Source organism: Penicillium lagena, assembly GCF_028827675.1.
Source record: "Penicillium lagena strain IBT 129212 chromosome Unknown utg000003l_segment0_segment0, whole genome shotgun sequence".
In the NCBI taxonomy this organism is placed as follows: Eukaryota; Fungi; Ascomycota; class Eurotiomycetes; order Eurotiales; family Aspergillaceae; genus Penicillium; species Penicillium lagena.
Genome location: NW_026623224.1, coordinates 2,787,100 through 2,800,351, shown reverse-complemented (window position 1 = coordinate 2,800,351; position 13,252 = coordinate 2,787,100). Strand labels below are relative to the sequence as shown.

General features: G+C 55.5%; 7 protein-coding genes across 7 annotated transcripts; 3 read left to right on the top strand and 4 right to left on the bottom strand.

The window, feature by feature from the left end:
- Nucleotides 1-33: 33 nt before the first annotated feature.
- Nucleotides 34-1,572, bottom strand: N7510_006334 (phenylalanine--tRNA ligase; the record flags this gene model as incomplete). The annotated part of the gene is made up of 1 exon (XM_056978260.1): nucleotides 34-1,572. One exon carries the CDS (start codon nucleotides 1,570-1,572, stop codon nucleotides 34-36), a length of 1,539 nt encoding a protein of 512 aa, XP_056834292.1.
- Nucleotides 1,573-2,200: 628 nt separating this feature from the next.
- Nucleotides 2,201-3,337, top strand: N7510_006333 (uncharacterized protein; the record flags this gene model as incomplete). The annotated part of the gene is made up of 3 exons (XM_056978259.1): nucleotides 2,201-2,363; nucleotides 2,421-2,557; nucleotides 2,627-3,337. The coding sequence occupies 3 exons, from the start codon at nucleotides 2,201-2,203 to the stop codon at nucleotides 3,335-3,337; spliced, it is 1,011 nt and encodes a 336-aa protein (XP_056834291.1).
- An 847-nt stretch (nucleotides 3,338-4,184) lies between these two features.
- N7510_006332 (cytochrome c oxidase subunit VIb) lies at nucleotides 4,185-4,848 on the bottom strand (the record flags this gene model as incomplete). The annotated part of the gene is made up of 6 exons (XM_056978258.1): nucleotides 4,185-4,219; nucleotides 4,284-4,347; nucleotides 4,408-4,489; nucleotides 4,542-4,572; nucleotides 4,688-4,690; nucleotides 4,782-4,848. The coding sequence occupies 6 exons, from the start codon at nucleotides 4,846-4,848 to the stop codon at nucleotides 4,185-4,187; spliced, it is 282 nt and encodes a 93-aa protein (XP_056834290.1).
- Nucleotides 4,849-5,109: 261 nt separating this feature from the next.
- N7510_006331 (uncharacterized protein) lies at nucleotides 5,110-5,731 on the top strand (the record flags this gene model as incomplete). The annotated part of the gene is made up of 2 exons (XM_056978257.1): nucleotides 5,110-5,169; nucleotides 5,501-5,731. The coding sequence occupies 2 exons, from the start codon at nucleotides 5,110-5,112 to the stop codon at nucleotides 5,729-5,731; spliced, it is 291 nt and encodes a 96-aa protein (XP_056834289.1).
- Nucleotides 5,732-6,073: 342 nt separating this feature from the next.
- Nucleotides 6,074-6,586, bottom strand: N7510_006330 (RNA-binding protein; the record flags this gene model as incomplete). The annotated part of the gene is made up of 2 exons (XM_056978256.1): nucleotides 6,074-6,211; nucleotides 6,266-6,586. 2 exons carry the CDS (start codon nucleotides 6,584-6,586, stop codon nucleotides 6,074-6,076), a joined length of 459 nt encoding a protein of 152 aa, XP_056834288.1.
- Nucleotides 6,587-6,910: 324 nt separating this feature from the next.
- Nucleotides 6,911-11,125, top strand: sec31 (putative protein transport protein (SEC31); the record flags this gene model as incomplete). Its single annotated transcript, XM_056978255.1, has 7 exons — nucleotides 6,911-7,119; nucleotides 7,177-7,293; nucleotides 7,347-7,452; nucleotides 7,513-10,471; nucleotides 10,522-10,656; nucleotides 10,707-11,005; nucleotides 11,081-11,125. 7 exons carry the CDS (start codon nucleotides 6,911-6,913, stop codon nucleotides 11,123-11,125), a joined length of 3,870 nt encoding a protein of 1,289 aa, XP_056834287.1.
- A 550-nt stretch (nucleotides 11,126-11,675) lies between these two features.
- Nucleotides 11,676-12,953, bottom strand: N7510_006328 (peroxisomal membrane protein PEX14; the record flags this gene model as incomplete). The annotated part of the gene is made up of 1 exon (XM_056978254.1): nucleotides 11,676-12,953. One exon carries the CDS (start codon nucleotides 12,951-12,953, stop codon nucleotides 11,676-11,678), a length of 1,278 nt encoding a protein of 425 aa, XP_056834286.1.
- Nucleotides 12,954-13,252: the final 299 nt, after the last annotated feature.

Genomic DNA, 13,252 nt, shown 5'->3' with positions numbered 1-13,252 from the left:
CTGGTGCAGATTTTTACAATATAATACATCTCGTCACCTCAATTCCACGCCCAGGAGCCCAACAAGCTTCTCCCGGACCTGATCATGTAGTCCATTGGTCTCCTCGTTCGTCAAGGTGCGCTCAAGACTGCGGTAGTTGATACGATAGCACATGCTCTTGCGGCCCGTCTTGGGATGCGTAAACTCATCAATAAGAGCAACATCCTCGACAAGATCACCGCCGATGCCGCGCACAATCTCCATCACGTCATTTTCATGAAAGGGAACAGCACCGCCTGCCGCACTCTTACCACCAGTGACGGCAGCAGGAGGCAGCCAAAAGGCAACGTCCTTGTAGCAGGCCGGATGCTTCGAGAAAGGTTCGAAGCGCGCGATGTGGCCGGCGCGGAACTGGGATAGGAACCGCTCATCGCGGGACCAGAAGAGGCGAATATCAGGGATGTTAAAGAGGAGCATGGCGATGCGTTCGATGCCCAAGCCAAACGCCCAGCCCATGCGGTCGGATACATCGGAGTTGATCAGGAGTTCTTGTTTGATGACGCCGCAGCCTAGAATCTCGAGCCAGTCGCCTTGCCAGAAGACTTCAAGCTCCCAGGATGGGCTGGTGAACGGGAAGTAGGCCTCGACCCAGCGCACTTTCAAGGGTTCCTGTTCGGTTTGGGTGCCTGTGCTTGCGGCCGCGGCTTTGCTGGCCTCAGTGAAGATGCGGATCACCATGTTCTCCAGAGACCGCTTCAGGTGCGCGCCTACGGCCTCGGCCTCCTCGGCACTGTGATGCTCCGCTTGCAGCGGATTGCGCTCCGGGTGGATGGTCGGGTTCGGGTCTTCGACCACGACGTCGTGACGCGGGAGCTTGTCCAGATCCGCCATGACCTTTGCGGCTGTTGCGCTGGAATGCGCCAGCGGATCCGGGGACGGCCGCTTCCACAGCATAGCACCCTCCATCTGGTGGAAGACCGGGTAGTGGCTGCGGTCAATGGCGTCGCGGCGGTAGACATCCGCGATCACGGTGTACCCGACCTCCTCCGGGCGTGTCTGTTCATTGCGATTAATCTGCTGGAAGTATGCCTGCTGGTGTGCGCTCGTGTGAGTGCGAAGCACCGTCTTCTCATTAACATAGTATGTATCAGTGCGGCTGCGGCCCGGGTGATCTGGCGGGAAGCCGAGGACGTCGAAGTTCTGTGCCGTGGTGACGACGGGGTTTTTCTCAGAGTAGTTGCCGAAGACAGGGCTGGGGAATTGGCTTTCGATGAGCTTGCGCGTGATTGCGAGCGGGTGATTGTCGTCCAGGTATAGCCGTCGGCCGACATGCGACAGAATGGTGTCGGGGGTGTTGGTCCATTGGTCCGTGGGGTAGGGCTCGCCTTCAATGGTGAGATTGGCTCGCTGTTTGGAAGTCTGAGAGGTTGAGGTGGCTAAAGGGTGGTCGGCTGTCCGACGAGGTGTGGTTGAGCTCCATTCGCGGTGGTGGACTGTTGATAGGGGTGGGCGCGCAATTCTCAAACACGATGCGGCAATGGTCCAGCGACCACTGCTGGCACGCAGGGCTCTGCCGGTGGCTAATAGACGCATGGAGTGGGATGGTGCGCAGCTTCAGCCAGGGCTGAGCAGTGCGTGCTGCAAAAGAAGGCCGACTGTTGAGAGACGGATCGGCAAAACGAGTGGCCGAAGTACACTGCTATTGTGCCAGTTCACTCTCAATAATAATGCATGGAGTACGTAGTAACTAGATTATGATTCATTATCACGGCTATATTCAATTTGTTGATTCCCTATGTGATTGTGTCCGAAGACAGAAATATAGCAAACTCTCAGCCTGTCTCACCCGGTAGATAACGCTCCCTCGGTAAAGCCCAGTTACTTCCGCATAACCAACTCAATCACCGCGATTCCACCGAAGATCACCGCCTGCCATCTCGAGCGCCACTTACGATTGACTACGACGAAATAACGACAACAGCTGCTAACTATCGGCGTCTACATTACACCGCCGAAGTCCCCTGCTCCGCCCGAGATGAAGTAATCCGTACGCTCTTACAGGCTGGATGCGAATGCTCCGCAGAACCGAGACGCTGATTGGCGCAGGCTCCGGTGGCTCTCGGAGCCTGATTTTGAAGCGCCGAACCGAAAAAAAGGCCTCGCGACCCTTTTCTCCAACTCCCCGCCCCCTCGCCACCTTCTTTTTCCAGAACTGCAGAGCATGGCAGACGGAAAATTGCTAGAGGGTTCGTCGCCCGCGGCTCGCCCGCGGCTGGCGACGACGACAACGATGCCGTCTAAACAAAACAAAGTGCATTATCCGTTTTGGTTTGGAGGTTCGGCGTCGTGCTTTGCGGCCGCTGTGACGCATCCTTTAGACTTGGGTAAGTCAAGTTTCCCCCTCTACAGTTAAGATCGCTCGCTGACGCTGCGCAGTCAAGGTACGCCACTTGCTTCGGGAATTGAAGAGTCATACATACTAAGCATCGCAGGTCCGGTTACAAACGCGAGCACCCGACGCTCCGAGGACAATGGTCGGCACTTTTGCACATATCGTGAGAAACAATGGGGTTACGGGGTTATACAGCGGAGTATGTTCAGCAGTCGCAGTGGATGAAATTATATGACTGACTCCGACAAATTGTAGCTCTCCGCAGCAGTCCTCCGACAATTGACATATTCCACAACGCGCTTCGGCATTTACGAAGAGCTAAAACAACATTTTGCCTCTCCCTCGCCAAATTCGTCCACATCATCCCCGGGCCTATTCACCCTCCTCGGCATAGCCTGCGCTTCAGGCTTCATCGGCGGTTTCGCCGGCAACCCAGCAGACGTGCTCAACGTGCGCATGCAATCCGACGCCGCGCTCCCGCCAGCACAACGACGAAACTACAAACATGCCCTCCACGGACTGGTACAAATGACCCGCGCGGAGGGCGTCAGCTCACTCTTCCGCGGCGTGTGGCCCAACTCGACGCGCGCGGTGCTTATGACGGCATCGCAACTGACTTCCTACGACACGTTCAAGAAAATCTGCATGGAAAAGGTCGGTATGGCCGATAACCTCGCCACACACTTCACGGCCTCGTTGATGGCCGGATTCGTTGCCACCACGGTCTGCAGCCCCGTCGACGTGATCAAGACCCGCGTTATGACGGCTTCGCCTGCACAGAGCCGCGGCCATACCATGCTGGGCTTGCTGCGCGATATCTGTCGCAAGGAGGGTCTGGCGTGGACTTTCCGAGGCTGGGTGCCGAGCTTTATTCGCTTGGGCCCTCATACCATTGCCACATTTATTTTCCTCGAGGAGCACAAGAAACTCTACCGACGATTGAAGGGTATTCCGAATGAGGTTTAATAATCATTCCTTCTTTTCAATCTTCATCTTGGCTATGTGGCCGCCAGCCATATCGCACCAGCTTCCTCCTTTTCTGGCACATACGAATTTTTTTCCCGCTTTGGATCTGATATTTTCCGATTTCGGCGGGACGCCTCATTTGACACTCGAGCATTATCTTGGCTTGTACATATCTTGCATTTTTCTCGCTTTGTTTATGATTGGCCTGGTCTTGCAAAGACTCTGAGCCATTGGGCGCTTACTTTGGACACGGCCATCCTGCAGGGTTTGATAGATATACCTCCGGGTTGGGAGAGCGGATTACATAGACTTAAAAGATACACCTGATACACCCTGAATGGCATTCAAGTTTCCGTGAAGAAAACCCGAAACATTCTTTTTTTAGGATGTTATACCTGCCTTGGTGGGAGCTTCAACATACATTTGGCATCAAAAGGACTAGACACAGAACCAACAAGCTATAAGAAACGGGTCATCCCATCGCCTTGTTCACCCCTCCTCGCCAATATTGACTTCAATTACCTGACTACTATCTTTCACGGGTCCATATTCAATATGAGCACAATCTAGTACAGGCACAATTGGAAATGATGAATTTCTAGGGCTACGAAGAGCCCACGGCCTTAACTGGCATCCACAGTGAAAAAAAGAAGGATTTACGAAAGCACAGGATCCACACAATTTCTTTGTAATTGAGCGAGTCTATACACCCCTACTCCTATGGAAGCACAGCGCGACCCAACGAAGCAGGGAATGTACCCGCGCACGGTCAGACCAGGTAGAGTACATTGGAAGTTGTCCATACACAATATAAGAAAATAACCAACCCACAGCGGCCGCTGGTCATTTACCGGTCCAGGATCGCGGGGAAGTTGCCGCCCTCTGCATGGGAAATGGTCAGTTAGTATGAGGCCTCGAACATAAAGATGGATTGTGGGATGCGTACCGCGCTGGCCATCCCAACGGTCGGTCCAGGCCTTGGGGCAGAGAGAACGGTAGGCGTGGTAGAACTGGGGTGTATTAGTGATTTGACATCGTCTGGTGTTTCTGGGAGGTTTCAAGGTTCATACCTGACGGCAAGGGCGGAAGTCATCGCCCTTGGCGTTGACGCACTTGTAGTAATCGACGTAATTCTGCCAGCAGTGCTTGGTCCTGAGGATCGGGGTTAGATATCGCCAGATACAGGTAAGAGGAATGGCCGTACTGGTTCATCTGCGGGAAACGAGCATCGTAGCCTGCAATCGAATCGAAATTGTCAATTTCACCTCCCCAAAGCGGTCAGGGTCCTCTCGTGGAGGTGTATCCCCCAACCCGACGTATACCACAGAATAATATCGACCGAAGACGTACCAGCTGTCCCGGAATTAGCCATTGAGCTTGAAATGAGTGCCATTGACCCCCCTCGGAGGAGGAGGGGGGTGGGTGGGTGTGTGGAGGAACGTACCAGTCACGAACTTGAAAGGCTTGGTCTCGATGGCCTCATCGGGGTCGGCTTCGGGAATAGCACCCATGTTGACGAGAGATCCCAGTACACAAGAAGAGCTGAGGTGGGGGGTGTGGGTGTTGGAGTGGAATAGGGAGTAGTTAGTGTGTCAAGGTCAAGAAGAGGTGACGCCGAGTTGAAGTTAGGTGGTGCTCCCGGCTGCGCCCGGGACAACACTTTTTCCCGTTCCCTCCGGCACCCGAACGAATAATAACGACTCGCCGCTTTGAGAGCTTCACCACTCGTCATCTTCTCATCCCACACTTGGTCTTCTCATCTCCACCCCACCATGTATCCCACTCGCATTCTGCGGATGCAGGCCACCCGGCCTATGTTCCGTCCCGCTCCTGTATGTGGCCCCTGGACTTCCCCTCCCGCTTCCTCCTGAACGAGCCCTCCCAGCTTCTCCTCGGTTAATGCTAATTCCCTGTCTACAGAAGGAGAACCACAGCGGTACGCAGCCTTTCCCGACCCCCGAGTCTTCGTGACCAAGACCCTCTGCGGGTGTTTGAATCTCTTATGAGAGAGCAATTGGACTGACCAGCCCCGACAACAGCCCACACCATCTCGCAGCGCATCCGCACGCTGAAGAGGATCCCTCCGGAGTTGATCCCTCTCGGTACGTTGTCTACTCCTGACATGTTTCTTCTCTGCGATTTCTAACATTTTCTGGCATACAGGTCTTGTCCTGGGGTACGTTCTACCTAACATCAACTGTGCCATTTGGCTTCGCGACCGAGGCACAGATATCTATCTGCGCCTCTCGCGACCAGACTTTTTCTTGTCATGTACTAACACTGTGTCCGTGTAGCGTTGCCGTTGTGGCTGCCATCTACTCCAGCGGCCACAAGCTGATGACCGACAAGACCCTGCGTCTCTCGCGCAACAGCCCCGAAAGCCGTGAGCACTAAATGTACCATCATGTATCTTTGAGCTCCAAATGCAAGTCATAGTTGTTTGGTTTCTTTCTTGCCGCTTTTGTATTTGAGACAAGATTGGAAAATTGCCGGGAAGGAGTGATATCAAGTCGTGGAGAAAAGAAGCAGAGGTGAAAAAAAAAGTGATTCGCTTCGGAACTGAAGCGCAAGGGTGTGTACATATCCGGCCGCGCGGGTGTGTTGTGTAATTGAATAGTTGGATGGTGGCCATTTCGACGAGTATTGCTGTCGGCGTATTGTAGAACGTGTAGTATAGATATTCATTATCTTCGTAGCCATTGCGAAGTCGTGCCCTTCCATTCTGGCTGTGCAGGCTCATTCTGGTTTCGGCCCAGCCACATCGAGCTGCTCCAATCCCTGCATGGGGTCCTGCGGGAGATTGCCTGCATTCTGAGCCTCTTCGGTTGCTTGCCGATCCTCCTCGTTAACAGCATGTTTGGCCAGGTAGCCCTCCTGTGGGGTATTCGTCAGTCCATCTCTCATAGACTACATGGGAGAACTACATACCTGTTCCCAGATGGCGGTCTTGCTGCCCAGTCCCTCGCTGGTGTCCTTTTGCGGTTTCGCGGCCGCGACCTTGATTGTGCGCCCATAGAGCTCGCTGCCGTCCATGTTGTCGATGGCCTCTTTGGCATCTTGTGGCAGATCAAATTCCACATATCCGAATCCCCGGTGCTGGTCGGTGGAGTTGGGCGCATCCGGCTTGGGGAGCGAGATGTCGACTACTTCGCCGAAGGGGACAAAAGCCTCTGCGAGGGTCTGCTGCGTCACAGTCTGGTCGAGGCCACCGACGTAGACCGTGCTCTTGAGCCGGGTGCTGTCGCTCATTTTGTCTGGGGGTGGGATGTAATACAAGGGAGTCGTGTCGCCGAGCAAAAAGAACCCGAGCTGGAATCCCAAGAATGATTGATATCACGTGCTGGGCCACTGTTTTGGCGAGTGCCCCAATGGGTTTAGCGCGTCCCCCCGGTCCCTCCAAGTCCAGGAGGCCACTTGGTTGTCTTCCAACCTGCCAACTGCACATCGCACTATCCCCCCGTTCTTGATTTACTGGGGTGGGATTTTGTTCTCTTTTTCCTTCGTTTACTTCCTTTCGCTGCGTTTTGTCTCTTCTTGCTCCAGAAACATCCCTAGTCTTCCATCATACTCACAATGGTGCGCCTGAGGGAAATCCCACGGACGGCCACCTTCGCCTGGTCGCCCGGGGCTGCATCACCATTGATTGCCACGGGGACTCGAGCGGGTGCCGTGGATGTCGATTTCTCCAACAAGACATGCCTGGAGCTCTGGGATCTTGGTCTGGATCGCCAGGACGCCAGCGAGGAGCTACAGCCGCTAGCTAAGATCGACACCGATTCGGGGTAGGGTGGCCATTTGGACACTGGATGATACTTTGGCTGACAAAATAATCTGCTTAGTTTCAATGACATTGCATGGACCGTTTCCGACGATAGCCAACGTGGTGTGATTGCGGGTGGTCTGGAGAATGGCGCGTTGGATATGTGGAATGCCGATAAGCTGCTTGGAGGGAACAGGTTGGTTATTCCGAAGAACTTTATACGGGGCCTGGTAGCTGATCGATCCCAAGTGATGCTTTGCTCTCAAGGACCTCTCACCACAGCGGCGCCATCAAGGCCCTTCAGTTCAACCCAAAACATTCGAATCTACTGGCCACCGGTGGAGCTAAAGGAGAGGTATGCTTCCGAGAATCAATTGCAATACCCTATGTGCTTGACTAACACTCTCTTGATTAGCTGTTCATTTCAGACCTGAACAACCTCAACAGCCCATCTCGGCTTGGGAGTACGGCCGCTCGCACAGATGATATTGAATGCTTGGACTGGAACAAGAAGGTCGCTCACATCCTGGTCACTGGCAGCAGTGCTGGGTTTGTGACCGTCTGGGACGTCAAGACCAAGAAGGAGAGCTTGACGTTGAACAATATGGGCCGGAAGGCTGTGTCTGCCGTGGCCTGGGATCCCGAGAAGCCCACGAAGCTTGTCACTGCGACACCTCTGGAGTCAGACCCCTTGATCTGCGTTTGGGATCTCCGAAACTCCCACGCCCCCGAACGGACCCTTCGTGGCCACGAATCTGGTGTGCTCTCGCTTTCCTGGTGCGCCCAAGATCCGGACCTGCTCCTTTCTTCCGGCAAAGATAACCGCAACGTCTGCTGGAACCCGCAAACCGGCCAGGCATATGGCGAATTCCCCGTGGTCACGAACTGGACATTCCAGACCCGTTGGAACCCGCACAACCCCAACTTCTTTGCCACTGCATCCTTTGACGGCAGAATCTCGGTCCAGACTCTTCAAAACACCAGCACCGACACCGCCAAGGCTATTGCCAACCAGAACCAGGCTCTCGATGGGGAGGACTTTTTTGCCAAGGCACAGACTCAGCCCAAGGTCTCCACGTTTTCATTGCCCAAGGCTCCTCGCTGGCTGGAGCGGCCATGTGGTGCCAACTTCGCTTTTGGCGGACGGGTTGTTTCTGTTGGACTAGCTGATCAGGGTTCCCGCGCCTCTAAGGTCAGGATCACGCCATTTGAGGTGGATGCGAGCGTGGGCAATGCGACCGAGAGCTTTGAGAATGCGCTGAAAGAGGGTGATCTTCGGAATCTCTGCGAAACCAGAGCATCGGCCGCCTCGAGCGAAGAAGAGAAGGCTGACTGGAAGGTGATCGAGGCCTTGCTCTCCGAGAATCCTCGTAAGGGCCTGGTGGAGTATCTGGGCTTCCAGGATTCAGCAGACGAGGCCGCTGATACCCTGGCAAAACTTGGCCTGGATACGAAGGGAGGCGAGGAGACGAATGGTGTCCTTGAGACAGGATCTCCCACCAAAAAGCACAAGCGACTGCAGTCCATGTTCGATCCAAATCCCGAGAGTGACAACTTCCTCTCGGATCTGGCTGCTTCCAAGGGTGCCCGTACGAATAACCCGTTCCAGATCTTCAATGGGTCGGAAACCGATGCCGAGAAACAGATCACTCGAGCCTTGCTTTTGGGCCAGTTCGACAAAGCCCTCGACGTGGCTCTCCAAGAGGACCGTATGTCGGATGCTTTCATGATCGCCATTTGCGGTGGTCAGAAGTGCATCGAGAAGGCACAGGAGCACTACTTCTCCAAGCAGACCGGCGGCCCCAACTACTTGCGTCTCCTTGCGTCTATCGTGGGCAAGAACCTTTGGGATGTGGTTCACAATGCCGAGCTGTCCAACTGGAAGGAGGTCATGGCTGCCCTGTGTACTTTCGCTGACCAGAAGGAGTTCCCTGATCTTTGCGATGCTCTCGGTGACCGACTGGACGAGCAGATCAAGAGTTCCGGCGACAAGAGTGCCCGCAAAGACGCCTCTTTCTGCTACCTGGCCGGCTCGAAATTGGAGAAGGTTGTCGCTATCTGGGTTGAGGAACTGCGTGAGAACGAGCAAAAAGGAATTGAGACCGACACGGATAACTCCACCTTCTCCATCCACGTCCGCGCTCTGCAAGCGCTGATCGAGAAGGTGACCATCTTCCGCCAAGTCACCAAATTCCAGGACACCGAACGCAGCAAGGATTCGGACTGGCGACTCAGTAACCTGTATGACAAATACATCGAATACGCCGATGTTGTCGCCACACATGGACGCCTGCAGGTCGCGCAGAGATACCTGGATCTGGTGCCTGACAAGCACCCTGAGGCTGAAGTTGCCCGCAACCGTATCAAGCTGGCTATGCGACAGGCCCCGCAAAAGGCACAAGCTGGAACTGCGGCGAAGACGGGGTTCAAGCCTCTCCCGCAACAGCCCAGACAACCCAGCCCTTACGGCCCGCCGCAGCAGAATTTCACCCCTGCGGCTCCCGCAGCTCCTGTCCAGCATGGTTACGCACCTCCTACAGCCGCTCCGTCACAGCCAGTGAACCCCTATGCTCCTCCGTCCGGTGCACCAGCCCAGGCTGTCAACCCGTATGCCTCCATTCCTAGTGGCGCCGGCGGCTACGGACAACCTGGCTACCAGCAAGGGCAGGGGATGAGGCCAGCGGCCTACGGACCGCCCCCGTCCGCGTTTGGCGGACAGCCTACGGGTTCAGCGGTCCCTCCCCCTCCGCGCGCGTCCAATCAATCACCAGCCAACACTGTCACGACCTACACCACGGCCACCGGCCTCCCTGCATGGAATGATCTGCCCGAAGGTTTTGCTAAGCCTGCCTCGCGTCGTGGCACCCCGGCTTCTCAACGGCCTTCCCAGACCATCATCTCGCCGTTCCCCAATCAGTCTCCGCCTCCTGGTCAAGGGCCTCCACCCATGGGCGTGGGTGCGCCGCCAGGTGGTCCTCAACGAACACCCTCGGTGCCACCTCCTCCGCCCAAGGGTGCAGCACCCCCGCCACGCGTGACATCTCCCCCGACTGCTGCACCACCTCCGGCGGCCTCCTTCGCTCCGCCGCCCCCGGCCAACCCCTATGCTTCCCTCACCCAATCGCCGCCACCAGCCTCGAACATGGCCCCTCCTCCGGCATCAATCCCGCGCGGACCTTCGCCGTATAATGCCCCGCCCAGCATGCCGCCGCCAACTAACCGGTATGCGCCGAGCCCGGCTGCCCAAGCTGCCAGCCCGCAGATGCAGACGCGCGGTCCTATGCCGCCCCCCCCCCTCAGGCGGCTCCTTCGCCATATGCTCCTCAGCAAGCGTATGCTCCTCAGCAGGCATCACAGCCACCGGCCGCCAACCCGTACGCTCCCAGTACGCCGACCACTGTGCAGCCTCCACCTATGGGTCAAGCACCGCCTATGGGTCAAGCACCGTCTATGGGTCAAGCGCCGCCTATGGGTCACGCACCACCACCACCACCACCTCAGGGCTCTCGACCTGGCACGTCCCAATCCCAGAAGGCAGCTGCCGTGCCTCCCAAGTACCGTACGTTTGTCCCTGTTTGATTTTCATGTATGAAAACTAATACATCTTAGCCCCCGGTGATCGATCTCACATCCCCGCCAACGCAATGCCTGTCTTCGAGCTTCTCTCTGCAGACATGGAACGCGTCAAGGCCCGCGCCCCGTCTTCCTTCAAGAAGCAGGTCGACGATGCTGAGCGCCGTTTGAACCTCCTGTTCGACCACTTGAACAACGAGGATCTGCTCAAGCCTAACACCGTCAACGATCTGGCGACACTGGCCAACGCTCTTCAAAGCCGCGACTACGAGACCGCACAGGCAATTCACGTCGATATCATGACCCACCGGATAGATGAGTGTGGTAACTGGATGGTGCGTCCCCTCCTCTTGTTTTTTTTATCTTCACACCTCGTATTACGACTGATATACTGACTTGGAATGAAATAGGTCGGCGTCAAGCGTCTGATCAGTATGAGCCGTGCTACCCCGTGATCTTGAGCGTGAGAGTTATACCAGTGCCCGCGGAGCGAAAGCGAGTTGTTTCGTTTTGTCTGTGGACGGATAGAAGGAGGACAGAGTCCGCGAAGCGCTGACCGAGTATAGTTCAGTGCTCGGGGACTTCTAGTTCAGGTTTCTTTTTTCTTGTTCATTCTATTTATTAATGTCTGCGTATTTCCTTCTTTCTTTCTCTTGCCGCTCCTCTCTTCTCCTCAGGGAGGTCTAGTCTGTCTGTTCTCTCGAGTTAACTCCCGCTAGAGAAAAGAGAAAAATCCATTGGTTTCCTTTTGCCGTGAAAAGAAACAAAAGCGGGCTTGGGGTTTTTTTCTGGGGCTTCAATTGTTGATGATGGGTTGTTGGTTAGACTGTCAGAGCACATGGACTCGGAATATAAAACTGATGCAGACGATATTATTAATCCACTTTTGAACGGTATGTTCTAGATGAGAAGATTTGATTCAAATAATGCTATATACATTTACAACCCTCTACCTAGACAAATATGATAACACCTTGAACTATACAACCAGCTCATAAAATCAACTCACCTCGCGCCAGCAGCAGGCACACCACCCAGCCGTCCACCGCGACTAGCTGGGAAATTCCTCGCGCTCAGCAGCGCGCCCTTGACACCACGAATATCCGCCTTGAAGGCTGCAATGGCGTCATCTTCAGCCTTGCGCACGCCCATGGCACTGTTATCCACGCTCGAGCCGCTCCCGCCGTACACACCGTACGAAGCACCAGCAGCCGTGTAAGCAGGGGCGCTGTAGATCAGGCCGTCGAGGTAGTGGTGCAGATCCGTGAGACCGGATCGCATCGAGTCCTCGAGAGAGCTGGCGTCTTTTTCGCAGTCGACTACCTCGCGCAATTGGGACTGGATTGACTCGAGGCGCTTGAGGTGGTTGGAAACTGCAATGCCTGCGCCTGTCAAGGTGAGTTCGTCCGTAGATGAGCTCGAGGAGAGCGGCGTCGAAGATTCTTCGGGAGTTGTCTGCGTCGCAACGTCCCGGTGGAACAGTTCCGTTGGGTCGGAGGTGACCGAGTCGCCGTCGTGGTCGACTTCGTCCTCCTCATCGTCCAGTGCAAGTTTGGGTTTGCGAGCTGTGAGATGTGCTGGGATGACAGAGACGTTCTGCTCGAGCTTCTCGTTGAGTTTCTGCAGGTTTTGGTGGGCAGTGATGGCGAGGTCGTGCCGCGCGCTCGTTAGGCTTGCTAGCATCGGTTTCACGAGAAATTCGCTTGCGCCGTAGATGCTGGCACCTAGACCTGCAGCGCCGTAGAGGGTGTAGAGTACGCTGCGCATTGTGACTAATGGCGGTGGTTTGGAGGACTGGACGAGGAATTCGGGATAGGTGATTATAGGCGGCACGTCTTTTTGCGGTGCGCTGGTCGTCGAGCGCGGTTGCGACATGGTGGTGGAAGGGGATGGCGAGGTCGCGGAGGAGGAGGAAGGGGACACTTCGGTTGATTGGGATTCTGAGGAAGAGGAAGAAGAAGGAGAAGAGGAAGGAGGTGCTTTGCCCTCGGCTGTGTCTGGGTTGATGCTGGTCGCCTCCGCGTTTCGGGAAACACCAAGCAGGGTCTGGATCTCGTCGGGGGTTAAGCCTTTAGATTCGAGGAAGGACACCTTGTGGTTTGTGGATGCGTCGCGAATCGAGTCATCCTCGAGGAATCGGGCTGCTTGGTCGACCAGCTCTTGCCGGGAGGCGGACGGCGCGGCGTCGGAGTTCGGCGATGAGGGTGGCTGATCAGCTGGTGGGTTGGCAGACTGTTGTTGCCACGAAGGAATGGATGGCTTCTTGGATGTAGGATCTGACATGGCGAGGGCTGGGAGAGCAGGCCAAGGCAGGTGCGGCGCGAGAGAGAGAAGGGGTGTGAGGAGTGAAGAAGCAGGTCGACTTCCCCGGACGGGGACATGTGAGGGCCCGACCTCGGCTGAGTGGGCCGAGCAGCCACCACACTACATAGTGTAGACATTGTACCATGATTCGCCCTGTATATTTGAACCTAAGTAATTAGAGCCAGTGGATCGCTACGATCGATTAACTGCGATATTTGCGACTCTATCAATTGTAATACCTTTTATCTCATGGACCACCTTCCGCTGGTCCTGGCATA